Raw genomic sequence first — 27944 nt, forward strand, 5'->3', positions numbered from 1 at the left:
ATGGGTTGGAGGCCTGAGTTTCGTACAGAGGAAAACAGCCTACCCTGGGGAGATGAGTGCACATTCCCTTCCTGGGAACGGAGCTGGGGCAGAGGGGCACGTCACAGCACTAGGCTGAGACCTTGCCTCGGGCACCAGGCCAAGAGGAGTTTCTGTGCAAAACCTGGCACATGAATTACTAACGTTGCGAGCAGATGAAATTCCAGCTTAAAATGGCATGGAACAGTCTAAGACGAGATGGAGAACAACATGGGTTTGGGGGTTTTGAGTAGGTCTCAAAACCAAGGCTGGTCCTTGCCTGACCTAGAATGAGATGGGGTGGGGAGAGGGGGAGGCTCTGATAGGAACACACATGCGGCTATGTCAGTAAATCATCCAGAAAACATTTGTCCTAGCTGAGTCACCACGGCTCTGACAAAGTGCTCCTGTCTGGGTTCCGGGAGAAGCAGGGCTGGCTGTCACACTTGCTCAGTTGTCACACTCCTTGGTGAGACAGAGTCCACTTCCGGTTCCCTGCCATGCTCCGTCTTCTGGCCAAGGGTTCTGCCTTCTCTCTGCCACGGAGCCAGTGCGCCTGCCTGGTGGGTACTGCCTGTGGGTCCAGCCCCTTACACAGGAAAGAGGACATCCTAAAGGAAACCTGCATCTACCCTCACTGACTCCATGTCTGGAAGACAGAACCTGGCACTGGCCCCGAGGGTTCTGGGCATGAGACACTACCCTGTCCCCTTGGTGAGCTCCCAGTGTAATGGAATCCAGCCAACTTGTGAGGCACTGCTCTGCAAACTCACCCACCAAACAAGACCCGCCATCTCTGCCCTCGAGAGGCCAACTACCCGTCAAGGAGAAGGGCTTGTTGTGGACAGGCAGAACTCAGAGAAGAGACAGGGCCCATCACCACTTTCTGATGAGTTTTCCAGATTCCAAAGTCGTTTTCAAGTTGTGTTCAAATTATGTGTTCTGCTTAAGTGATGGATGCTGAACTTTCAAGAAAGAAATACTTAAGAAGTTTTTTTTTTTTTTAATCTAAAGCAATCCAAGAAGAGATGAGATGGAATGGAAGAGGCAAGAGGGGGGACGTTCTTCTTTTACTAAAAGTGACAGTGGCAAGCCGGTACAGAAATTTTTTGCAACTAGTGAACATATTCACTGGGGTTATACTCTCAGCCACAAAAAGGCCTAGCTAGTGGTGTTTGTCTTGTTCTCATCTTCTATGTTCAGAGACAGGAAACTGTCTAAAAGGGAAGGTTTGAGAAGACAAATGAAGACTTTTATCTTTAATGTTTGGACTGATGAAAATAGCGAAGGGGACAGTAGAAGTTGCAAGAGATAACTATGCTTGGCGCACAGTGACTTCAATCTACCTAAGACTCAAAAACAGACCAATAAGAAGGATTTTTTTTAATTTGAAAAAAAAAATTTAACTTCATAAAAGAAAATTAAGAATTGGTATACATATACCACATTATTTAGGCATTCCCCCTCCAAAAAACCCATAAAATTCCCAGTTTCTATATACCCAAGTTAAATATTTCCACAAATGTTGTTTTATTAAATATTTATTAATAGTTCTCTGAGAAAGATTATATTAAATCCATTTTAGTAGTTGGAAAAATAATTTTGTTACTTAGTGCTTACTTAAATTTTCTGTGTTTAAATAAAATTTTGAAAATGTAAAGCCTGAAAAAAAATGTAAACCCTAGAAAATCCAAGGTCTAATGAGGAGAAAGCAGAATATTACCATTGAGAGCCTCTAACAAAACCCATCTGTGTCCTTGGGTAGCTGAGCAGAGGTACTCCACCACCTGCCATACCTAACTTACCAGCATGTATATAATAAAGGCAATCTCTCTACAAAACTAGTTTTATAACATGAAATGTCAGTATCCAACATATGCCTAAAACCGTACACAACCTCAAACACCAGTGAAGGGCATACAATAAGACCTAACCAATGACAGGTGAAGCAAGAAATATAAAACTTGTCAAAAACAATCATATTGTAGAGAAGGGAAAAACCACCCCAAATCTGGAACCCGATAAGTGAAAAATACATCCTTCTTCCCCAGCTCTAGCCTGTCTCTCCAGCATCTATATTCAGGGAACTCCCTTATTTCCAACATTGACAAATAAATCAGAACTAAATTTAAATCATCCTGATCCTCTAGCATGAATTCCAGAAAAAACCTCAATGTCCTGGGACTTATTTCACCCCACATGTTGAAATGTACCTAATCAAGGCAGCCCCAGAAATGTCAGCTTCCCAACCAGCCTGCAGCTGTTGGTGAGCCGTAAGCTACAGCCCCATAAGGCAGAAAACGCAGGGCCACACCTAAGCTTTAGAGGCTCATTCAACATTGCTACCCAGAGACAAAACTCCAAGGAGACCTAACTTGGAAGGCAGCTAAGGACCTCAGTGGAGAGGAGCACAGAGGAGGTTAACAACCACTCTGAGCCAAGCCAAGAACTGACGGCACAACCAGCCAACGAGCTGAAACACATCCAAAGGCAAAACTAAATACTCGCCGTGGGCAAAAAGCAATGAAGTCCTTCTAGATTTCATGTCAGATCCAAACTTTTATGTACGGTTCCCAGTAAGAGGCCTATTAGTTCAGGAAAGTAAAAAGAATCCTGACCTGAGAGACCCCCAAAGGGCAGGCCCTGTGACGAACTCCTTTACTCTTTTCGAATCCAGGATCAGGCTTAGGTGGGTAACACATGGTACCACATTATGGTCTCTTGATGATGGTAATAACAATGGTCGCACTTTGGGGCCTGGTTATTGATGAGCAAATAAACAAATTTGGAGAAATGTCAAGACTTGGAAGTCTAAGGCAAGGCATATTGGAAATATAAATTAGGAAATTTGGAAAGCAATTTGGCAATGTGAATCACCAGCCTTAAAAAAAAATGTCTATGATTGCCACATATCTATCCCAAAGAAACCGTCTAAAAAAGTAGACAAAGGTTTATACACAAAGGTGTTTATTGGGAGTTACATACAGTGATGAAATTTTGAAAATGACTTAGATGTTTAATGACAGCATTAATTAAAATATGGTGCATCCCAAGACATACTATTATGCATAAAAGTGTTTAATGTTAAGAAAATATCCTCATGGTATAATGCAAAGTAGAATAAAACAAGAGGCAAAATTAAATAAGCAACATAATTGAATTCTATTTTTATAAGTTCTGAATAAAAGACAGGAAGGAAATATGTCAATATATTGTTCTCTCTACATGGTAGAGTTATAAGTATGTAATTCTTTAGATTTTTCTGCACTTATTTTCTATAATAAAGAAATGGTTTTCTAATTAATAAAAGAGGTCAAGACTTTATCACACTACTAGGCATACATGTTAACTCATTCCGTATTTCTTGCAAGTGTGCTCGGTGTTTCTGACCTCACTGCTGTCACTGATACTCCTGCTAGCTCTATCCCAACCTTAGCCATCTCCCTGAGCCTGACTTTGACAAAGCAGTACTAGGGGCAAGGAAGGACAAGTGGCAAAACAAGGCCTCTGCTTTCCAGCAAGGGAAGGGAAAGATCTGCTCTTTACTTGGCCCCTTCTGAGTGCCAAGTCCTGAGCTGGGCTCTGTCCATGGGTTCTTGTGTAACCCTCACCACTGTTGTGCTCAGTAATCCTTTTACACCTAGTTTACATGTGAGGACTTTTGTCAGCAGCCATGCACATTTATTCTCCTAGAACAGAAGTTTCTGGGCTCAGGGGCGCCTGGCTGGCTCAGTCGTTAAGCGTCTGCCTTCGGCTCAGGTCATGATCCCAGGGTCCTGGGATCGAGCCCCGCATTGGGCTCCCTGCTCCGTGGGAAGCCTGCTTCTCCCTCTCCCACTGCCCCCTGCTAGTTTTCCCTCTCTCGCTGTCTCTCTCTCTGTCAAATGAATAAAATCTTAAAAAAAAAAAAAAAAAAGAAGTTTCTGGGTTCATTCTTCTTGGGCTGGAACTCCCTGCCTCATTTCCAGGATCAGTCCTTTCCCTCGAGCTCACTTGTCTTCTCTGCTAGTCCACTACTGTTAACTCCACTCCCACCAACTCCACGTCCCTTCCAAGGGTTACACTGAAGATGCCTGAGCAAGACAAACAACATTCCTCTCTCTATCAGGAATGCTTTGTCCAATGCTGGGTCCTTGATTTATCATCTAAAGGCATTCACTGGTTCCTGGAATAACCAGGTCTGCTTCCCATAGCTACTTCATGACCACATGGTTTCCGCCTCTCATCATCCAGGTTATTGTTCTCCAGGGAATCACAAATGCTACATCACAAATGTAGACACAAACGTGTACACAAAGTATCATGGTTAGCTCTGCCTCCACCACACACACAGTTGCTTTTCACAGGCTTTCCATGAGCCCCTCTGGCCCTGCAGCCCCAACAGGGCTGTGCTGGCCAGACCTGCCAAGTCCAGCGCTGGCATGGTCAGGGAAGTGGACCAGCTTCAAAATGCATATCAGCAGAACGCTAATGCCAGGATGGTGCTTCTGCCAGAGTGGCACACAAGATGAACTGGAAAGGTGGCTGAGTGAAAGAAAGGCGCAAGGAAACTGAACGGGACTACCATCTCTAGAGTCCAACAGAGACCAGGCTTCATGTGCATGGTCCCTGCCACTGACAATTTTTTACTCATCTCTTTAAATAGTTACTATGGTCTTAAGTGCTTCTGTTTTTTCACTATATCTCTTGGTGTTATTTGGTTACTACAGCCTAGTTGGCTATCATCCACAGATGAGCATAAATGAGGAGCATTCACATGTCTATAACTGAAGAAAAACACCTGGGGGAGAAAGTCTGAGGCACCCTCCACAGTCACCTCCATTGTCCTGCACATCCATGCTCACCATGGCTGCCTTAACCAGCAGAAACCCAGGCGTGAGGCAACTGCCATCTGCATTCCTCCACCTGCACCCTCACACTTAGAACCCAAAGAGAAGCTTAGAGAAAGCAGGTTTGATGCACAGATCATGGCTGCCCACCATCATTACACCTGTCTGCCCCCTCATCTCCTTACCACTCTCTTCCATTGTCCTGTTCCAACCCAAACCTTGGCCTATCCTGCAGCATTGACCTTCCTACTATCCCCAGATCTGTCCCCTGCACTCCATCACCATGGCTTCCTTCACTCTGGCTCCTCATCTTTTCAGTGGATAACATTTCAAGCTCTGGTACTAGAGCATCTAGCTCTAAGTTATAATGGCTGTGTGTCCATAGGCAAGTTACCTAACGTCTCAGAGCTTTAGGCTTCAGTCCCCTCATACGTAAAAGAGGAATAATCATGCCCACCTCAACATGCTGTGAGAATTAAGTTTTGCATGCAAAATACTTGACAGTTCAATAATGCGGGTTAAAGATAATAATAATGGTTAGCATTTATTTATTACTTAATAGATCAGTTCCAGAGGTTGGATGCATTAAGTGTTTTTTCCCTACTCAAAATCACACTTGAGAATTCATCCACCCTGCTGAATATCACAGTAATTCAAAAAAGCTAGTCAAAGAAAACTACATACGGTATGATACCATTTTTATAAAACTCAAAAACAAGCAAAATTAAACAATATACTGTTTATGAAACTTGTGGTAAACTACACCAAAAAAGCAAGAGAAGGATAAACACAAAACTCAGAAGAGTGGTTGTTTCTGGGGGATATAAGGGGGATCAGAGTGAGGAGGGGCCATAGGCAGCTTTAAAAGCAGACGTGATATTCTGCTTCTGAAGTTGGGGGGTGGGCTCTCGGGTGTTCATTTCATTATTATGCTTCATAACTTACATATACATTATACCTATTCCTTAATATATAGCAAATATTACTAGATATGTATGTGTGTATATACAATTATTATTATTATTATTATTATTCTCCTTTAGGAGACAGACCAAGAAGTACTGATCACCTGGGTGCTACAGAGAGATTGCTAGATAATTTCTTTACAACACTCTCGTGAGATGGGCATTCTTTTCCTAAATTAAAAATCAGAATATTGGACCAGAAATGTTGAGTAACATGCCCAAGGTTTCATCTCATGCCAAATATCTTCCATTTGCCCCTCCAAATCCATTCTCCATCCTCTCCCCTCAACCTGACACCCTGGGAGACTGATCCACACGGATTGCATCAATGGGCTCCCTGTCACCGGCTCTGGCTGCCTTCAGTCAATGACAAACACTGACAGGAGGTAAGAGAATGGGAGGGCAGTGAAGTAAGAGTATAGCTTCACCTCCCCCCCCCCCCGCCATCATGGCATCACCCAAGGCCACAGCTCCTGGCAGGCAGCCCTGTCACACAGCCGTCTCTCTCTACATTCTGGGAATGCTCCTCACCTTGCTCCTTCAGGCCTAGAAGTAGTAACATCTCCCCTCCTTGCGGTTTCTAGCCCCGGGATAACTTGGGAATCCAAATCTTGCTGGTTTCCCTGTTTCCTGCCTGCATGATTGTAAACTGTGCCTTCATTAAACTCTTCTCAGATCACCCAGATTGAGTGGCCATGTGCTTTCTTACTGAGAAGTGGTAGAGCTGGGATCTGAACCTCAGCATCTTCTGTCTATCCTAGGATGCCTCTCTTCCCTTTACTGTGAAGGTGTGCGAGCTCCGAGGAAAGTGATCACTAATGAGGGTAGTTACTGGTGTGATTTTACATTCCTTAGCAGCAGAGTAGAACACTGTTGCTCTTCAGGACTTGTGTTACACACAGCTTAACAACAGGGACACTCAACTGCTATTGCTCAAATTTCTATAGAACCTGGGAACTGTAATAGAAATTATAAGTCCTCTATACATAAGCAACAAAATAAATTTAAAATGAATGTGAAAAGGTGTAAGTTGTAGGCCAATGTTCTCATTGGTCCTATTTTCTGGACCTTCTATCAGTACTCCCCATATCCTCCTTTAATTGACGATCCCAGAACAAAGCACAGGATGCCAACAACACATCTCAACAGGCCCTTGCAATAAAACACACTCAGTGATGACAGTTTGGATAGCTTGGGCTCGCAAAGGCTGAGTATAGTGGGAGGAAACCCTTGCAGTTTTTACCTCCTCATTTTTTAACTGTCTTTCTGGCTCTTTCTGCGTATTTCTATTTTCTGGTGATGTTGCACAAAGACAGAGCTGGCTAGAAGCCCAATTTATCTCTTGCTGAAATCAGTAGAACAAGAGCAAGTGTTATCAAATAATAAGCTGTGAATATTGGCACCTTGGTTTGATTGGCATTACAGACTATCCCATCTTAATTTCTTGTAATCTTTCCTCACCAGTATGATATCTGCCTTTCTTGCCAGACCACTTAGCATCTCAGCTGCACTGCTAAGAGAAGAATTAAGTGGCAGACACATCAAGGGGCTAACAACTGGTGCCCTTAGAAGCCGCAGAAAGATGGTCATGACAAAGCAGGATGATAAAGACGATGAAGAGGAGAAATTCAATGCAACAAAAGTAATCCAGTATTTTTTTTTTTAACTAGCTACTTAGGAATTCCTTTTTCAAGCATTTGGTCAACTCTCAATAATCACAGTGGGTAGACTATCTACACTGTGAGCTCTGCCTGGGCAATTATTTACTCTCAGGCTAAATGTTCTATCCTGCCTCTCAATTTCCAGGAACATTCATCAGCTGATCGTATCTGAGTATTTCCTTTCTGTTCCTTTCATGTACAAGTAGCTGCAAGCAGATAGCAGACCAGAAGGATAAAAAAAGTGAGCTGAGCATAGCACGGATGACAGTCAGAAAAGATAAGAAGAGAGCCCACCAAGATGCCTATCCGGGCCCCGGCTCATAGTAGGCACTCAGCAAACATTTGTTGAATTCAGTAAATGGAGTTATTAGCAAGTTGAATTGGAAGACTTTTCAGGCCTCTTCCCACTCTGATAGTCCATGATTCCTCAGAAGAAGATGACAGAAAGTGTGGAGAAGAGCCTGGAGATGGGTGCTCAGACCCATCAGGAACACAAAAGAGAAGTTGGAAAGGGCTTACTTCAAGTCAAGATGGATCCCAAAAGAGTTACTAGGACTGTTCCAAACTGTCACAGTCCAGGATGATCTTTGGTCCCAGATGATGCCGCTAAATTCCCACCCAGAGTCCAAAGGGACTGGAAAGCAGTTCTCTTAAGATTTCAGATGCAGACACCATCTGAAGTGAAATTCCAGGCCCTAACTTATTTAGGGAGCCTGAGAAAGGAAGTGTATGTTGTTGGGAGTGATAATACTGTTTTGAGGTCCTAGATTTTATGACGTGTTTTTTCCTCACTATCATAGAAACACAGAATTTAGGATGAGAAATCCTCTTAGAAATTATCCAATCCAGCCTCCAGTCCGATGGAAGAATTCTTCCTACAGCCTCCCTAACAGAAGGTCACCCCGTCTCCACTGAAAGGAAGCCCACTTTCTCCAAAGGCAGCAGCAAGACTGCTGGACAGCTCCCACGTGGGCAGATTCGAGTCCTAATCTCTAACCATGCCTGCTCCCTCTCCTTTGGGGCAGCTGTCCTGACACCGGAAGTCAGGAACCACTTTTCTTCCATTTTCATTCCTGCCAGAAAACATCCTTCAATCCTTCAACTGCAGAGACACAGTTTGTAGATCCCCCAATGTGCTGCTCCCCTGACATTATTCTAAGGGCTCGATGTCGTTCTTAAAATGGACTGGCAGAATTCAGTGTTGCAGAGTTGAATGCAGTGGTCCAGAAGTGGCCTAGCTTTCACAGAGGATAGTGGGACCATTTCTTCCCATTCATTTCTAAATTTTCACAACCATCTGTTTGATCATCTATTCTAGAATGGTGCCAGAATTGGCCTCAAGATGACTGGTTCCTTAGATTCTGGGATCTTCTTTCATCACTTACTGGTCCTTACTGGCCTGTCTTCTGCTGGCCAGCTCATCTCTTCTGCTATCAGCACAGTCATACAGTGTACTGCCTTTTATGGCTACTGGTTTGCACTGGGTAGGGAAATACCCAAGTTTTACCTAACTTTATCAAAATGTCTGTTCCTGCTCACCATGAATGCTCAGTCTACCTGGCATGTAGAGGCTCTAAATATTTGTTAAATAAATAAAGAATGAATAAATGCATGAATATATGAATGCCAAATATCACCTACAGATGATTGTATCAGTTTATAGGGCACACTCCACCCCGACAGGAGCCTGTCGTTTAGCCTCCTGAAGCCAGGACCCAGAATAGATCATTTCTTCTCATCAGTATCATCGACCTAATCTAGCTATTCATTTTCATAGTTTCCCTTCTTTCCCAAAGCCATGGCTAAGCAGAAGAGTGGCAAACACCATCTGACCTGCAAAGTTCTTCGGTTTCTCTCTCCAGACTTCACGGTCTTTGGAACAATTCTGTTCCAGATTTTGTTTCCAATAGTAGTCTTGTGTGAACTTGAGGCCAACAGAATTAAGAAGTAGTGGGTGGGCATGATTAGTTGGTAAAGTCTGCAACCTGCCAAGTGCTCACACTCCTGGTAAACAAAGACCCTCGAGACAGAGGCAGCAGGTCTCCAAGAATAATTCTTCCCACTTAAGGTGGCAACAGGATACTTGCCTCCCACCGGCCAGAACCTGTGAAGAATTTTTTTTTTTTTTTTTTTTTTTGCTCTCAGGGGCACAGGATGCAATGCCTGGGACCACCCTCTAAGAAGCAGAGAGCTTGCATCCAGTACATTCCTTCAATGATAATGTATTATTTCTTCTTTTCTGTGACCTTCCTCTCAGGCCCTTGTGGGTTTCATTCCCCTTCACCCCCTCCTTTTTTATTGCTGCCAATCTATTTTGTCCCATCTTTGCTTAACAAATCAGAATGAAGGAAAGTGTTCTTCTAATTCTTTTACCTTCTACTCTTTAGAAGGTAAGTGTGCATTAGCTGCAGGGATGTGATAAACATACCAGAAAGAAAAAAAAAATGTACCCTTCATGTCTCCTGGGACCCCAATTTCTTCTGACTCTAAAGGAACTGAGAGTTCATCATGGGTCCCCATGAAAACTTCTCTTGTAAACTGCTTTAGAAAATGCCTGGTTTTATGCTTGTTAGTAGTATACTTGGGAAAGGTACTTTTAAAACTGCTTAGCTCCTAGATAACTAAATTGCTAAATTACCTACATCAATCATGGGTGATTTAGTCCATCTCCTTGCCTCTGAGACAGAAGGGAATATTTCTTCTGTACAAAGACCTCCAGGAAAAAAAAAAGTATTCTCTTCTATTCTTCATCCAAAGACTCCTGCTCTCAAAGTTTAGAAGTTCTTATTTGGATATAACCTGAATCCCTTTCATTGGAACTTAAGACCTTTTATCTCTTTTCTGACCCCCAGCAGATATCATAAAGAATAAAAAGAGAGACACTATTTGACATCTGTTTGTGCACAGCCTTCTGCGGGGGGTCTTCAAGGCTCCCCATTCTAGTCAATATCCTCCCAAGCCCCAAATGACTGTCTTAAATCCCCTGTACCACCTGCCCATCACTGTCTACCAATCCCTTCACATTTGTCTCCCTCGTAGCACTTTTAAATGTAGTGCTTGCCTCATTGGACACCTGCTTCAAGAACCTAATCAGCACTTTCTTTTTTTAAAGATTTTAATTATTTATTTGAGAGAGAGAGCAAGTGAGAGAGAACACAAGCGGGGAGCGGGGGAAGGCAGATGGAAAAGCAGACTCCCTGCTGAGCAGGGAGCCTGATGCGGGGCTCAATCCCAGGACCCTGAGATCATGACCTGAGCCAAAGGCAGACGCTTAACTAACCGAGCCACCCAGGCATCCGTAATCAGCACTTTCAACAATTATCCAAGGTCTCCCAGCAGAGGCGGGGCTGTATATGGAGCGCCTCTCTGTAATTACTAATTCCCCTATAAAATGCACAGAGACAAGAAGAAGATCCCAAAAGCCCAAGGCACCACTTCTTATTTGCCACGACAAACACTTGCCAGGCTCCAGCTCCACTAAGTGGCAGAGAACAGAAATCTCTCTGGCCAAGGGCAAGGATGGGAGCGTCCTGGGGCAGGAGTCAGGAGGGCAGAGTTGTAGGCCAGCCACTGCCTGCTCACTGTCCTGTGAGCAGCTCTCATCCCCACTGACCCTGATTCCTAAGCAGAACACAACTCGTAGCTGCCGAGACTGCTTTTCAGGGCTCTCTCAGCTCTCACATGCTGGGATCTCTGAGTCTACAAAGGCCTCTCCTCTCCCTTCTTAGAAGATACAGGCCATGGCCTTGACATGTCTCTCTCCACCACCAACATGACCAGCACTACCTGGAAACGCTCAGAAACCAATGTTTCTCAACCTGTTAAAATTATCATCATTCCCTGCCCTAAATGAGCTTTTTAATGCTTTTTTTCTTTAATTGCCCCACCCAATGAAATTTTTTAAAAATATTTTTATTTATTTATTTTAGAGAGAGAGCATGTGAGCAGGGAGAGGGGCAGAGGGGGGAGAGAGAGAGAGAGAAAGAATCCGACGCCGACTCCCCACTGAGCATGGGCCCAATGCAGGGCTCGATTCCAGGACCCTGAGATCGTCACCTGAGCCGAAACTGAGTCAGATGCTCAACTGACTGAGCCACACAGGCACCCCCCAAGTGACGAAATTTTAATACCATGAATATACCGCACACCTTTTTAGGTGCAGTATGTATATCTGTGCTTAATACATAAAAAAAGCAAGCTTTTCACTAGGCGCCCCCCCAACCAATTTTCAACCCCCTTGGAGGCAATATAAACCCTGCTGAAAATGTCTGACGGCGACTGAGCTGAGGGCTGCATCTAGCTGTGTGATACAAGTGCAGTTATTCGCCCCAAACCCCAAAAGCCATAAACACATTCACAAGCCAGAGGTTTTGAAAATAATCCATTGCACAAGCCAGAGTGGAATCAGCCAGACTTTCCACTTCCCTAACGAAAACAGCAACTTCCCACCCTCCTCCCCAGGCCATAGTTTCTCCTGCTCCAGCCCCTGTCCTTGTTCTCACCTCCACCCAGGGCTCCCACTCCATTCATATGGGTCCCAGCAGTAACAATGGGAATGATGAGAACAAGGTGAACTGTGGGTGATGTTCCAGGAATAATTAGAATCCACTTCAAGGGCAGAAACAACTGGGCCCCTGGCAGGATGGAGCCTCATTCCAACTCACTTGCCTCAGTCCAGCTCCTCACTCCCTCCCCTGCAGGACATTCCCCTCCACCTTACCTTGGCACACTGGCCAAATAGGTCACGAGTTTCCGCAGGTCTTCCTGTCTTATTCTGTCATGATTGCTCCGAGCTGGAAAAGTCAGGATGGGTCCGCCTCGCTTATCACGGCCCCCTGCAGGGAGGAAAAGGAGGGCTGTTAAGAAAACCAGCCAGAAAGTGCGCTGAAAGTCCATCTGAGTGCTGGAGGAAACAGGCAGAAATATGGCGCCCAGAGAAATGCTGTCACTGGTTAGGTGAAGGGCATGGGGTTTGGATGTGGTTCACATGTGTGACCTTGGGCAAGTCTTTTGACTTCTCTAATATCTCACTGCCAAGTGCAGATGAAAATACTGATGAGCATTTTACTGGGTGGCCGCCAGGACTGAGGAGCTGGCAAATGGGGAAGCACTTTGAAAAGTAAAGCTCTCTACAAATGCGAGATGATAATGAAGGTGATGTTCTCTTTTTGAGAACACAAGCTATTGAACGGGCTATGGTCTTTGGAAATTTAACCTTCAATTGACTTCTCTTTGCAGACCTCTGTGAGGTAGAAGGGCTCAGGATTAACTGACTACCGTGCAGAGAAACCCTTAAAGCATCCATCCAGGACATCACTGCTGGAAGGTGTTTAGATTCATAGAAAAGATGTTAAGTGTTCTCTGCACAGCCGAAGATCCACCCCTGCCTGTCTGCCTGCCTGAGGTGCCACCTGTCACTCCTGCTGGAGGAGCACAGGAATCTTTATCAGGAACAAGGATGCTCAAGGTCTGAATCACTGCAAATGCATATGTACGCACTATGATTATAAATGTTTTCTAAATATCACATTAAAAAAAGCAGGAAGGAGTACAGTGAAATGATGAACATTGTTGCTATTAGAAGGCTGGGATTTGACATGGTTGCTTTTTCTTTCCTCTTTTTTCCTAAACTTTCCATTCACTATTTATTCTATCATTTAAAAATTTATCCTTTAATGGGCACTATTAGGAAGCAGGACCAAGTTTCTCAGGAGGGTCACAGGGGACAAAGCTAAGGTATGTCCTTACAGGCACTGGTTATTGCAAAAGAAAACCTCTATGTCATGATCACAGACCCCTGCACACATCCCAGGCAGCTGCCCAACATCCTCCAGGGTGGGGACCACAATACAAGAAGGAGGAAGCATTGGCATGGCCATCGCCAATACTGGAAAAGAAGCTTATGGCTCAGCGCTCTGAAGAAGGAGCTCTCGCAAGGACACACAGAGCCTCCCAGGGTCCCCACCCAAGTCTGAGCTCATGAATAATGTTTCCCTCTGACTGTGGGGTCCAGAAGCCATACAGGCAGAAGGAGGGCTCGACAGACAAAATCCAAACCATTCCAGGATACTCCTGAGGAGGAAATAAGAAGACTGCATAGAGAAAAGGATCAAACAAGATCAGGGCCACTGAGAGATCTGCCCTGACTAAAAAAGATGTTTCAGCAGCACCACCACCACCCCCAGCCCTACACTGGAGCAGATTTGTGTAGATATACCACAGAGTTGGACCCAAGCCCCCAGCTCCAGATCTTCCATACCACAGGCCTGGCTCTTTGTATGAATAGCCACCCCCAACTTGTCTGCTTTGGAAATGATCCCCATTTCCCAACTGCCTTCCACATGAGGAAAAGGAAGCAGAAGCATTAGATGGAAGGTTTCCCAAAGGCTGGGAGCGTCTCCCATACCCTCAACCTTCCTCTCTAGCCTTGACCCATCCTAAGGATTTTCACTCTTGGATGGTTTTAACTGCAGTTGCTGCCTTTATTCCTGACCGTCCATGGACACAGTAGAGCCATGAGAACATGGGGAGCCAAGGCTGGTCTGATTGGCAAAGGCTCACTAAGGAGTCTGGAGGACTGTTGGCACTGTACTTCCTGAGCTAGAGCCAGTTCTGCCCTTGGAAAGAAGAGTTTCATAAATATGCTGGGGAAGGTTCCAGATGGCAGAGGAGGAAGAAGGGGAGAAAGCCTGGGGCAGTGCAGCACCCCCCCCTTTCAGGAAGCAAGGATAAAGATTTGAGAGGGGGCAGTAGGATCAGCCAGGTGTTTTTCAGAAAGGAGATGACCTTGTAAGAATGTAAGAATGTAGGAAGCAGAGCAGGAAGGAGCATAGAGAAAGAGCGTCATTGTGCTGGAAAGAGTGGGACGATAGGTAGAAAGAGGCCTCAGAGCGGGTGCAAGGGGAGGGGTCCTGCCCCCTTCTCTGAAGCAGCCTGACAGAACTCAAAGAGGGAGGAGAAAACAGATAAATCAAGGAGAGGGAGGAATTCAGCCTGCCTGGGGGACCTTGTTCTTTAAGTGAAATTGCAGACTAGCCCACCTAACAAGTCAGGATAGGCTTGAGGTACTGGGAGAAAGGGGAGCAGACTATCACTGGCCAGGATCCCTAGAGAATGAACAGCAGGACTGTGTATGATGTGGGCTAAAAGAGATGAAGCAGGGAACTGGGGCATGGTGAGAGTTCTGTTGGAAGGTCTAGCCATGGTGTCCATGTTAGGTTCTAACTTGAGTGGAGGCAGAATAAAGCTAGTGCATGCATAAGTGGGGAGGGCCCACTGAAGGTAGGAAATGTCCTGCTGGATCATGAGTCCCCTGGGAAGAGGGGACAGCAGATGCTTTGCTCATCTGATAGCCATCCTTTCCCAATTTATAGGGGAACATCAGAAAGGGTCAAAGGTAAGAGACTGAGGCCACAGACACACATATCAAAGTTAAGGTCTTGGATATGCATGGCCAAGGTAAGGAGGTAGAAAACTTTGGTACCAAGAAGGCTGAGCAGCCATGAAGGTGTAGGAGTTGATGGATAATTGACATGGGTGCTGAAATTACGGAGGGTGATAAGCAGAGATGAAGAATGAGAACCCCCTGCTGGAGTCAGTGTGTATTACAGAGGTGGATCTGAGAGGGTTCGAGACAAAAGTAGCCGAGTTCTGAAAAGGCGATACAGATGCTGGCAGGGTCCTCAAGAGTCATTCCTTTACGCATTACGTTCCTGCTGTGGGCCCATGTGTGCAAGGCTTTGGTGGCAGGAGCTACAGGACAGAGATAAAAAGGAAGGAGGAGGGGATGGTCTGATGTTCTAGAAGGCACAGAGGCAGGGCAGGACAGGGTTGGGGAAGAGGCAAAGCCAAAAGCAGGGGCAGTGAAGGCTTCCCTGATTGAGCCAAAGGGGGAATGGTGCTCAAAATTTTCAGGGGGCTCCAGTTAGGGCAACTGGGAAAGGTAGAGAGTTGGGGGGGTGGGAACAAGAAAAATACATTGATGGAATTGTACCAAAAGTTATACCAAATAGTTCTGAGAGATGTTAATGGATACACATGATTTTTTTCAAGGTAATGAGGTCACTCTGTAGTTTGGGAGACAGTTTCATGTGTTTAATGGACATGTGCTTTAATGAACATGGCACATCTTCATGAGGCAGCTATAATATGCATTTCCCAAACTTAGGATTGTAGAACCCCTTTTTCTTTTTTGAGGCTCATCTGGCAGGACTGCTGTTCTATGGAATACGCTTTGAGAGACATGGGTCCAGAGTCTGAGATTGTGCCACAGCAGCTGTCTAGAGAATGCTGCTGATGAGAGATAAGGAGGCAGAGAGGGACATCAGGCGTGGCCGAAAGGAGGGTGTGAGTGCACATAAAGGTAAGAGAGGTGAAATGAGCCCTGTACAAGCATACTGCATAAGAGGCACAAATGGGTGCTGAGAGTGGGAGGTGTAGGCAGTCAAAGGGAGCCAGAGAGGGCAAGGGAGGGAGTGGGGGGCGCACAGGCCGTGAATGCAGAGCAGGATGGCCAGGCTGGAACGACAGAGGCTCCCTGAGGCACAGCCACAGAGCCCGTCACACAGACACGTGCACATGCCCACACACAGAAGCTGGTGGGCTGCGCTCGCTGGATTCTTCCAAATGTGCGTTCCCATGGCAGCACGCTTTCCTTTGCCCTGGCCACAGCTGGGGGGACTAACAGAGGGGGGCAGGCACAACCAACAGTTTGTTTCTCTGCTCCCCACCTTCCTTCACAGAAAGAAATGCTACTGCAACACTGCATTCTTTAATTCTGGGTTTCTTTGTTTTGTTTTATTCTTGTGTTTTTTCTTTTAAAAGCTCAGGATGTAAGAGGCTTTACTGGTTTGTTTCTTGTTTCTGTTTTTTTTTAGATGCAGCCAGCCGTCTCCCTAGCATCCTAAGCATCCTTCCCAGGCACGGAAAGACAATGTTCCCTAAGCCCAAAAGTTCCTGGCACCGTGCACAAATGAATAAAACGTACCCGAGGGTGCTCAACCCACATCAGTATAAGGGAGTGAACTGCACGCCCCCAGCCCCCTTGCTCCTGCTCTGGGAAACTTCGACCTGCCTCATGCTGGCCCGTCTTCCTGGCATATTGATTCTGTATGCTCCCTTAGGACAATTCCCTATAGTTGGGAAGGTCTCTTCTAGGGCTGGCTGGGCCTGGCCTCAGGGCTCCAACTGAACAATCAAACAAGGGTTCCCATGTGCACTCATATGTCCTGAACTGATGCAGAACAGGATGGTGTTCGGAGGCTCTGCATTAAAGCCAGAAAGGCTTCCTAGAGGAGGCAAAGTGGGAACTGACTTGGGAAGAAGAAGAGAGGCTCAAGCTGGCAAAAAATGTGAGTAAAGCACAGCCAGTAGAGGAAGTTCGGGCATGAGAGACATGGGAGGATTAGCAGGATACCCAGGGGACAGGAAGGACATCAGGTTAAACGAGGCTCAGGGCCATAAAGAAGAAAAGATTGGATTGGGCTCTACTGGAGTAGAGAGTACACAATAGAGGGCTGTGGGCCACATCCTGGAGCCAGGCTATGGGCAGCAGAAGTCGGGGGCCTAGCGCTGCCCAGTGGCCCTCAGGACCTCCACACAGGGTCCTTCCACATGTTTAGCAAGCACTCCGATCCAAGCGTATGAAGGCTTTGGAGGTTGTCTTACCTATACCTCTCCCCATACCAAAACTGCTGCCACGTGACCCTGCCAAGGGGCTGTTCAGCCTGGGCTTCAGCATCTTCAGTGACAGGGGTTCACTACCTGATAAGATATGTAAGCACCTAACACTAATGGGGAAAGGCAGCTTCTCAGTCAATGTCATCTCACAGCAACAACAACAAAACCCTAGTATCACTACTACTACTACCACTAATACTAATAATAATAACGAGGAGTGCATTTAGAACCTCACATACTTCCATCCCATACTCTGCCCTCACCTCCTACCTCTACACTCTGAATCATCAGTCTCTCACCTTCCCTCTCAATAGGCAGGAGACACCTGCTGCTTGGTTTCTCCTCCCCAACCCCCTCCTCTCTCTCCCTTCTCTCCATTTGGTCTGTTGCCCATCAGCCAGGCCAGCGGCAGCTCTGGAGTGAAACCATATACTGTGGGACTGTATTCGCTCTTCCCCTGTGATCCTGCCACCATCTCTTGTAGACCATCAGGATCATCCAGAAACAAATGCTCAGTCCACAAGGCACAAGCACTTGGGTATGTTTCTTTAAATGTGATCCTTGGCGGGGCATTGCCCTCACGCTGGCCCCTGCTGGCGATTCTATAATGGAGGCCTACGACGGAGCCCAGGAACTGGCAGCCACAGCGACGCTGGTGCCCTTGTGGCTTGCCTTCAACTACATCACAGACCACCAAACTCTTCTTAAAGGTCCAGAGAGTAACTATCTTAAAGTTACGGCCATCTGGGCTCTGAGGAAACCACTCAACTCTGCTGCAGCAGGCTGAATAGCGGCCCCCCAAAATATCAGGTCCTAATCCCTGGAACCCGTAAATGTTAGCTTATTTGGAAAAAAAAGAGTCTACAGATGTGACTATTCAAGGATTCTGAGATGGGAAGATATCCTGGGTTATATGAGCAGACCCTAAATGCAGTTACAGGTATCCTCGTTAGAGGCGGGCAGAGAGGGATCTGACGCAGACAGGAGAGGGAAAGGCAATGGGACCGCAGTGGCAGAAATGGGAGTGACGTGGCCACAAACCAAGGAATGCCGGCAGCCACCGGACGTTGTAAGAGGCAAGAGGCGAGTTCTCCCCTAAGAAGCTCTGGAAATAGCACAGCCCTGCTGACACCATGGTTTCAGACCAGTAAACTGCTTTTGGATTTCTGGCTCCCAGAACCATGAGTGAATACATTTTTGCTGCTGTACGCTACCAAATCTGTGGTAACTTTTATAGCGGCAATAGGACATGAATACTACAAATGCACATGGCTGTGTTCCAATCAAATTTTACTTAGGAAAACAGGTGGCCAGTTCACGGGCTATAGTTTGCTGGCCCCTGAATCAGACATTAAAAGATGCAGGTGCACAAGATGGGTTGGAGAGAAAAGCCACAAATACATATTTGGAATTCATTACTCAGAAAAATAAATAAATAAGATATAAACACTCAATTGAGTTCCCTTTGCCAGGAAGGAGCGATAAAGAGGAGCCAGAAAAAATTTTCATCTCCTATCCATGATCTGCTCAGAGATGAACCCAAATAAAACCTCTGGGAATGTGTGAGGTAAACAGACTCCTCCAACTGGAGCAGCTGCCATAGGGACCTCAGTGGCCCATGAGGGATCTGACTGGCCGGGGAGGGGGTGGTGAGGTCAGGTGTATGGGTGGGGGCTGTGAGGTGAGGGGGCTGTGGTTGTGAGTGTCCTTCAGAGCACCCAGCTGGGATCAGGGCTCTCTCTCCTCTGTCTGCCTGCCTCTGGAGCAAGGATGCAGCCAGCCATGCCGAGTGCCGCCCCACCCCCACTTCCCTCTCACACACCAAGAAGCGATTGCCTACATGCATGTGTGCACACACTCTTCCAGGTCCCCTACAGAGCAAAGTTCCACAGACACTCACCAGACACGAAGGCCACTTTTTCCTTTAGGATGGGAAGGACATCAGAAGCTTTCAAACCATCATTCCGAAAAGACCCTGTGGGACGACAAAAGAGAAGGAATCGGGATGAAAGAGGTCAGATGGCTGAATCCCTGGGTACATCCCTCAGCAGCCCAACCCCATCATGCGCCAGAAAGCTGTGCCTTGTTCAGGTGCTACAGCCCAGCCCAATGGAGCCGATGGAATGGGAGAAGGTCCGCAACATAAAGGACACTGCCACATGATGCCAGGCCACAGGGGTGTCCCTTCCAGGGACAGGACAATCCAAGTTGCCCCCACCACACACGCAAAGCTCCGCGCCTTGCAGGAAACAGCCACGGCCCTGCTGCTGTGGGCAACTTGACGATGGGGCTTTTTAAAAGCCACTTTTGTACCTCTTTGCCTAGCATGGTGTCTGGTACACAGTAAGCACTCAGGAAACATCAATGGAACAGGTTAATTAATATCAGGATGGACCACAATGCCCTAAATAATTGTTTTTGCCTTTCCTCTACCTGGCACAGTGACTCTTAGTTTTCATTGTATAAACTGTAAAAGTAAACCACAATATCCCCAAGTGGGAAGCAAAATTGAATGCAATAACCCTTCTTCCTCCTCCCCTTCAATGTCACCCTCACCAGTCCACAACAGACAGCAGGTGGGGAGACACCAATCTCCTGGGAAGGAAATGCACTCCCTTCTTCAGCAACTCATTCTCTGCCTAAATTTCGCTTCTCAGCTGCAAAGTCCCTTCTGGGGTCCAGCTGACTTCCTGTTAGGGGGTTGAAGGCAGAGGCCTGGGGCTGACATAGAATGGAAAATAATGGTGTGCCTGGAGAAACAATAGCCTCAAAGGACAACCCAGCCCGGTGTGAGTACAAGGCACGTGGGAAGAGAAGCCTCCGCATGCACACACAAAACAGCAGGCCAGCCCACTGCGCCCTTCCATTTAGCCCAAGCACCCCACAAAGACTCTCGGGGAGAGCCAGCCCATGCCCTGTGAGCCATAACTGGAATCTCTGCTGTGGATCACCACTAGGGACATCACACACACAGATGCCTGGAGAGAGGAGCTTCTGTGTCAGCTCAGTGAAACAGAACCGGAGACCACAGGCAACCACTCTAGTGCCTTTTTCCACTTGGCTTACTCCCTTGTGGTCCCAATCTGACAATGCGCAGAGAAATGTACTGGGATGATGGTCCCCGCTCAGGGCTGTCTCAACCTCTAAACCCTGACTGCTTCAAGAGACTCTCCTGGGAATTCCGGCAACAGCCCAGGGTTAAGATCACTGGCCTATAGGGAAGGGAAATGAGCCAGTTGCACACTCAACCAAAGAGGAGGAGAGATGTGTCTCCAGAATGCCAGTTTGCCATGGTCAGGGGTTATATCCTAACCCCAAACAAATTCCCAAAGTGTCTCTGATCATTTCACCTATTTCTTCTTCATTTTTCACTACATGAAAACAGTGAGCCTTTTTATTCATCAGTTGTTTCTCTTTACAAGCTGGCCCACAGTACCTAATGCCAGAATAACCCACTACAAGGCTCACTTTGAGAAGAACATGGGCAATAGAAGAAGAAAAACATAACACGACAAAAAAAAACCAAACAAAACTCTAACTATAAGCATTGTCTGTATAGATCGTTACACTCTGACCTTATAACCCAACACAGAAAAACTACTAAATCTCACTACTCGAAACCACTTAGGATCCATATAAATTATTACAGAATTTACAAATAGATACATAGGGTTGGGTTTTTTTTTTTCAAATTCATGCAGTAAGATGTTTTGGCTTCCTTGGCATGGAAGGGTCCTACTCGGCTTCACCAACTAGACAAGGATCATCTTTAGCTGATGCATGAGTTGTTTGTATAAAATGATGCCTCTGCATTAAAAGTGCCTGTTTTCACATGTGAAATACATCTCTGTATACATCAGTTTTAAAACACTCTCCTCAATATTGCTACATACGCCTTAATTTCTATAGGAAAAACTTTTAATAAGAAAAGTTAAACTTTAGTCCTGTCTGCTTCCAGATTATTTACAAGTTCAAAAGGAGCAAGGCCCAAACTGAGATTTGACAAGAATCACATAACCCTCTTTTCTCCAAAACACCTGTCCTATTTTTTCCACTGCTCTTCCTCTCCCCCCACCTCCCTTAAAGTATACAAGATGGCTCTAATTCCAAGAAGTCCCCAGACATTAAGGAAGAGCTTGGAATTTGTTATAATGGAAGCAAAAGGTTCCCTATCCTACCCGCTCATTGCTCCTACCTGTGGAGGGAGAGCAAGGAGGAGCTCTGAATTCCATCCTTCACACCCCACTCATCATGCCCCACCTCTTCCTTCTCCCCTCCAGACTCCAGGGCCTGAGAGAGAGGCAGTGGCTTGTCCCTGCAGCTTGCAACCATTGGCCATTGGCCGGAGTAAATGTCAGTATCTTGGGTTGGGCCGGTCTAAGATTCCTAGGGCTTCCTCTTCTCAGGCCAGAGTCTTCTCCCATCTGGTTTAGACCACAGCTGAACTACCTCCCAGGTTGTGAGCCTACCATAAGAAAACCTAAAGTGTCTAGATTTACAAAATCCTTAACTAGGGGATAATTGTTTCCAACAACAACAAGATTTTTCACATTATAAAAAGATTTGCTCCAGGGTCTCTTTAAATAAAGGTTGCCTTAATGGTTTGAATTAGTTTTTCATTTGCCAAAAATTGAATTACAAACAACTTTTCAACAATATATGCATTATGTAAAGCCAAGTAGAGCTAAACTAATTAGCCCAGCAGCTCAGAAGTCAGCGACCTTGAGTAGAAAACCTATTTGCACTGGCTGAGGGTTCTATGTATCAATTCCCACAGGCCCTTGTGAAGCCAGCTGTCGGGATCTATAATAAAGGAGAAGTCCATTGAACACTAACTCAAACAGGACCAATGAAATAGCAACATGTTTTCACTATCAGGTACATGTCTGGGCAGCCTCATAGAAAATGTTCAATAAATATTTGATGAAAGGATAAAGAAATGAATGAAATGGTAACCCTTTCTCAAGTGACATGCGCAAGGTCAGTGGCCTCATCTGTCACACCAAGGGCTGGTGATCTGCGTAGATGACCGCCAGGGTCCCACTCAGCTCTGATAGTCTGAGACTTTTCAAACATTTTCTTCATATTTATTGGCCTTTAAGATCCTCAGATTATCAGATCAATATGCTTTGAGAGAAAGTACTGGAAACAAACTCCCTAACAAGGTTCAGTGTGCTTTGGGAAGATAAAACAACTCTTCCCTGGCCTCCCAGTGTATTCTTTTCCAGGAATCAGCTTAGGGATCGGGATGCCCAAGACACATCACCCCATTTTGTGGACAGCCCAAGTTACCGAAATGGAAGGCTAGTGATGGAAGAACTTCTGTGAGGCACACATACCTTGGAAGAGGCAGGCAGACCTGACCTGCAACTGTTATCTCTGAACAAGGTATATTTGATAATAGCACTATTACACTACAAACTCTAGACCAACTGTAGATCAGCTTCCCCCTTTAAAAGAAACAGGTGAAACAGTAGATCCCTTGCCAGCTCTAAAGAAAGCCTGAGAAGAAATAAAAGCCCCTGTGCCCTTTGGAGTTACTGTAGGAAAAAAAAAAAAAAAGGAAGAACCAGAGGGCACCCTCAGGGACCTGACCCAATGTGAGTTTCCTGCTTTCTCCTAAGGACAAAGGCATGCTTTGCTGGCATTCAGCACTAATCCCACCCCATTTGTGTCCTGCTGCTGTCAGAATTACAAGCCTGCTGTTCGGTTAATTAGCAAAGTTGAAATGCTCCGCATCTATTAGGGAAGTAAAAATTACCACCGCCACCTCCCCAGGATCTCCAGCATGGAACTTCTCTAAGCCCCACTTTTGCCACCTCCTCACTCCAAATGTGTTATGCTTACATTGCTGCTGCCCGTTCCCCTTCACCTTTTCCCAGCCAGCCTTCCCCATGTGGAAAAGTGCCCAGCTTCCTCACCCTGGCTCCCAGCCCCTGCAACGCATCCCCCCCAACCGCCCCGCCCCGTGGCAACAGCGGGGCTGGCCCTGGTATCAGAGGCCCTCTGTCTCTTGTTTCCTGGCTCCAGGATGGTGGTGAGTATCCCAGGGCAGCTGTGTGTCTTGTGCTCCATGCTAGCCTCCTCCAGAAAGCAGCGCAGATTTCAACAAGCGAAGACACAAGCAGCTAAGTGTTGAGCATTTGGAGGTGCAAGCTGCCAGGGTGCCCATGGATTGCTCTTTATTTCCTTTTGGTTCTCAGCCACACCCCCTTAACGTGCACTTACTGAGAAGTTACTGTGTATTTCAATATTATCTCATTGCCTCGAGTGGGCCTGACCCTGTGTGACCACTGCTCAGGTAGGTCTCTGCCTCCTCTTTCCACTCCATCCCTGTGTGTCCAGCATGGAAGCCTTGATCAAAGTTGCCCCGAATCACTGGCGGATCTGCTGCAAAGGAGACATCTGGTTTACAGTTGAGAGTTCCAAGAGCTCATGAGGTCGAGCTATAGTTTGGGTATAAGAGGGACTGTTTCCTATTCCCAGAGTCATTCTTCCACCAATTCTTCACTGAGCACCTATTATGTGCTAGGCCTTATGTTAAGTGTGATGGTACTTAGACAAATAAGTAAGGGACCCCACTCTCCAGGGGGCTTGCAGGCAGTGATAGACAAGTATGCAGATAGGACAGTGAGCTGTTATCAGAGACAGGACATCACCTGTACAGAATGCAAGGGAACTCAAAGGAAAGGTGAGTCCTAAAGCCTTGCTACTCAAAGTAACAAGCCTCACCTACCAGCTAGAACCTTGCTAGAGATGCAAAATCTAGGCCCCACCCCAGACCTACAGAATCAGAACCTGCATTTTAACAAGAAATCCCAGTGATTCCTATGTACGGTGCATTTGTGGAAGATCTATACACCAACATATGTCTTTCTATTCCAGAGCTGCCTAGAGACAGAGATAGATAAAAGCATCCTTTAGCCTAGTCTAAATAGAACCTCTCACATCTGATCTAGTGCTGTTCATCACCCCTCCCACCTCCACCATGGGAAGACGCCTCACCACCGCCCAACAATTCCAAAGAGTCAGCCACTACCCTGGAACCCATCACCCAGATTCAGCTCTGGAGTAAAAAGGCTATCGGAGAGATAGATGAGTTTCCCCTCCAGGGCACTGAGACTGGACCATATCTTGTTTTTTTGGGAGTAGGAGTGGTTATGAATAACACCTGTCCAAACTGCTCAGAATTTTGGTAGCTTAAAACACTCTCTCATGTATCAGGTATTTTAATTTCACAACAAATCTTCCCCGCTACTTCAGCCCTCAGAGCCCTGCCCTCTCTAACTGTTCTCAGTATCATATATACATTTACAGACCAAGACACCATCTCCGAGATGGCCCTGGAAGACAAGGAGCCAGTTGGTTATGCCTCTTCATCGTACCTGCACTCCCACCCATGGGTACAAAGCCCCAAACACTGGGCAATACTGGATGAGAAATAGAAGAAGGAGAGGTGCCCCCACGCTAGGGAGCTCCACATCTAATGAGAATACAGTGCTTATCCCAGGCAATAATCTCCCTTGGAGGGGAGACACAGTTTCTGCCCTCTGAGAGTTTTCAGCCCAATAAAATACCTAGTGCCCATTTCCCCTGACACCAGGAAGCTACCAGACTCTGTACGAAAAACAACTTCCAATTCTGAGGTTCTGATGAAGACCCTGTCGCCCTCCCCCAGCCTGGCTGTCCTATATCCCCATATCCTGATTATTGGTGCCGTCACCTACTAACTTACCTAAAGAGAAACATGGGAGGCCTCCTAGACTCCTCCCACTCTTACACCCCAAATATCAGTTCAGTTGCTTGGTTCTGCTGATTCCATTTCTTTAATCTCTCTCAAATCCATCATTTCTTCTGTGCAGTTTCCCTGACCTTCCCATCCAGCGGAGCCATCCCTGACTGTGCCTTATACTCTCTCCTGAAAGTCATGTCTGTGTTTTCATTCTGCCCTCCATTAACGGATTCCGATGCCCTGAGGGTAAGGACCAGGTCTTACTCTTTGCCCTACCCCAGCACTTAGCACAGTGCCTATCATGCAAAAGAGAGTACAGAAATACTGGACTGAAACTGAGCAGGCACAGATCCTAAGAAGACAGAGTAAGAGTGGTGAGTACGAAGCAATTTATTGGGACAGCTCCCCCAAGGAGGTGGTCTTTGAACCAGAATTCGAGTAAGGGTAGGGCCACAGAATGGTGTCCTAGTGGCAAGCGGCACAAGCCAAGGCAAAGAAGAAGGGGCAAGCAGGGCACATGCCAGAGATGGAGAGAGCATACTGGCTAAACAGTAAAGCAGGGTTAGGGAGTGATGGAAAGGAGGGCATGGAGGTGGTGCTGGACTCTGTGATTGTACTTTGAACCTGATATCTCAATAGGGTAGGCTCCTGGGAAGGCATCAGCAGAGATGTGGCTGCAAGTGCCTTCAGAAGCACAGAGAGCTGGGACTGTGCTGCAGTGCAGGCCAGAGCTGGGTGGAATCTGGCTGGTCCAAAAGGAAGGCTGTGGTTCCAGAACAGAGCTGTAACCAGCAGGCTCCGACTGCAAACTCCATGTCACGTTCTACTGGGTAAGGCGCTGGGGGAGGATGGGACACATCACCCATGCTGAGGTGGTTGCTACAATATGAGGACAGGAGGCACTGGAACTTTGTCTCTTTTTATCTTCTCCTAAAGTTCCAAGAGAAGCAGGAAGAATGCTTGTCTGTGAGGTATCTGCTGGGAGCTGCCAGGCCAGTAGGAGGCTGGGAGTTTGAGTAAGACCCCATGAAGATGCAATATGGAACTGAATCATAGAGGAAAGAGACTTAAGGACATGGTCCCTTCTGTGTAGGGACTAGATGGGCAAAGCCCTGGGGGAAGACACTGTCAGTACAGCTGGGGTTGGGAAGGAAGTCATTGGTGGGTAGAGGCGATGATCTTCATTCCCTTCACTGTCTTTTCTCTCCTTCACCTCTTTCCTATAATAACACAAGACAAGGAGAGAGGTGGCAAGAATGAGAGAAAACGGGTAAGAGCAAGAGAGAAAGAGCTGTTGAGAAAGACACACACACACACGCATGCACGCAGATGGAGGTGAATGTCTTGTCTCCTCTTTACAGATGCTCATGAGCTATTGAGGAAACTGGCTGTTGGAAAACTCCTCCAGCGACTATAAATATGTTCCTTGGAGCTCTAGTTAAAACAACTGCCACTGAGGCAGGAAGTGTGCACTGACAAGAAGGAATAAATCTGGCAGAGAAGGAGACTGGGCAGCTTTGTGTCAGCAACAGAACACACAGCACGGTGCGGAGATCCGCCTGCCTCTCCCCGACCTGGGGATCCATCCGCCCACAGTGAGGCCGGCTGCTGGAAGCCACCATCCCTCATCACTGACACCTGCAAGTGTCAAACCAGCCCCAGCAGCATCAGCAGCATCCTCCCTCTTTCCTAGGGAAGGAGGGACAGTGTAGCAGAGCTCAGCTCCTCCCTGGCACTTCTAAGAGAAGGACATTCACAAGCCTCAGCTAACCCGATTTCAACGCAAAAAGGGAGAGGAGGGAGAAACAAAAATGTGGGCTCCTCTTTGGGCAAATGCTAAATACTAAGCTTTTCCAAGCCAACTGACTAGGTCTCATGCAACATGACGTAGCAGTCAGGGACTTGAGACGACAGGGGCCAGACTAGGCAGTCATTCCACCAGGTAGAAGCAATGCCTACCTTTCTCTGAAGTCTGACACACACATGTCCATCACTCCCCACAACGTCCATTTCCTGCCCTGCACTCTAGTGAGCCATGTATCTTATCTGGGGTGTCTTCCCCGCTGCCTCCTCCCCTGCCCAGGCTGGGCTGGTTCCTCCTTCTCTGAAGGTCACTTGGCAGGTTCCTCACTCTTGTACCATCTCAGCTCCTCCACCTGGATCCCTTTGGAGACCCTAAGCTCCAGAGGGTGGGGCTAGATGTTTCTCTCTGTCCCTCCAGTGCCCAGCACACAGCTGAGGAGCCACCCAAGACAGATTCTTATTCACCCACAGTGCTACAGTGCCCTCCACACCAACAGTGCCCACTGGCTGCTGTGTCTCTCCCTCCCCCTATCCTTCTCCCTGCCTATTTCTACCCCCATCTTCATCTTTCTCTCTCTCACGCTTCCACATGAACTCTAACTGTGGCCAATTTCAATATTAACTTTCTAAAGTCAATATTAGCTATAAAGTCCTGGCTAATGGGCTACTTTTAAAGAGCAGAAATTTGTAACACCATTGCTAAATTAGCTGCATTAAAGATCACTAATAATTAGCACTTTAAACATGTGGGTAACACCTCTCTAAGCCCAGCTAATGAGCAAACCGTTTCTGTTTATTCTTCACAAGATTTAATACTAGCTGAGTTGAGACCTCAGCTGCAACACACACAGGCTCACTCACTCACCCTCCCTCACTCCCTCCTTCCCCAGAAAACTTGACAACATTCAGTGTTCTCTAAACATAAGAAAATGGCCACTTCAGAAGTGATTATATCTGCCCATCACTTTTTAAAAACTGATTCTTTGCTGACTAGGTTATTTAAAGCACTCATACCTCATGGATGGTGGTGATGGCAGATTTATTGTCTTTTTGTTACACTGAGTATTACTCTTGCATGGGTCCTCAAAGTAACACAGAACATTAGCCAGTGATGAATTAGTCAGTGATGAATATGAATCAACTGTTGAACATTAGCAGTATATTTGCTTATATATTTAGAGAGCATTGCAGAGATACTCAGAGGTGGAGGCAGAAGGTGTGTGCTGTGGTTCAGATATATAAAAGGCTCAGTCCTTGG

At 46.5% G+C, this 27944-nt stretch overlaps 1 protein-coding gene across 1 annotated transcript in view; it reads right to left on the reverse strand.

Moving 5' to 3' along the window:
• KALRN (kalirin RhoGEF kinase) overlaps positions 1–27944 on the reverse strand; it is a 535107-nt gene that overhangs the window by 410529 nt on the left and 96634 nt on the right. Inside the window, exons 2-3 of the mRNA XM_081815029.1 lie at positions 19052–19126; positions 12194–12308 (exon numbers count right to left, since the gene is read on the reverse strand). Coding sequence (XP_081671155.1) covers positions 12194–12308; positions 19052–19126 — 190 coding nt within the window. The remainder of the gene's footprint in view (positions 1–12193; positions 12309–19051; positions 19127–27944) is intronic.

The sequence above is a fragment of the Leptonychotes weddellii genome, chromosome 1 (genome assembly GCF_054177405.1).
Source record: "Leptonychotes weddellii isolate Sample4059 chromosome 1, ASM5417740v2, whole genome shotgun sequence".
NCBI classification, from domain to species: Eukaryota; Metazoa; Chordata; class Mammalia; order Carnivora; family Phocidae; genus Leptonychotes; species Leptonychotes weddellii.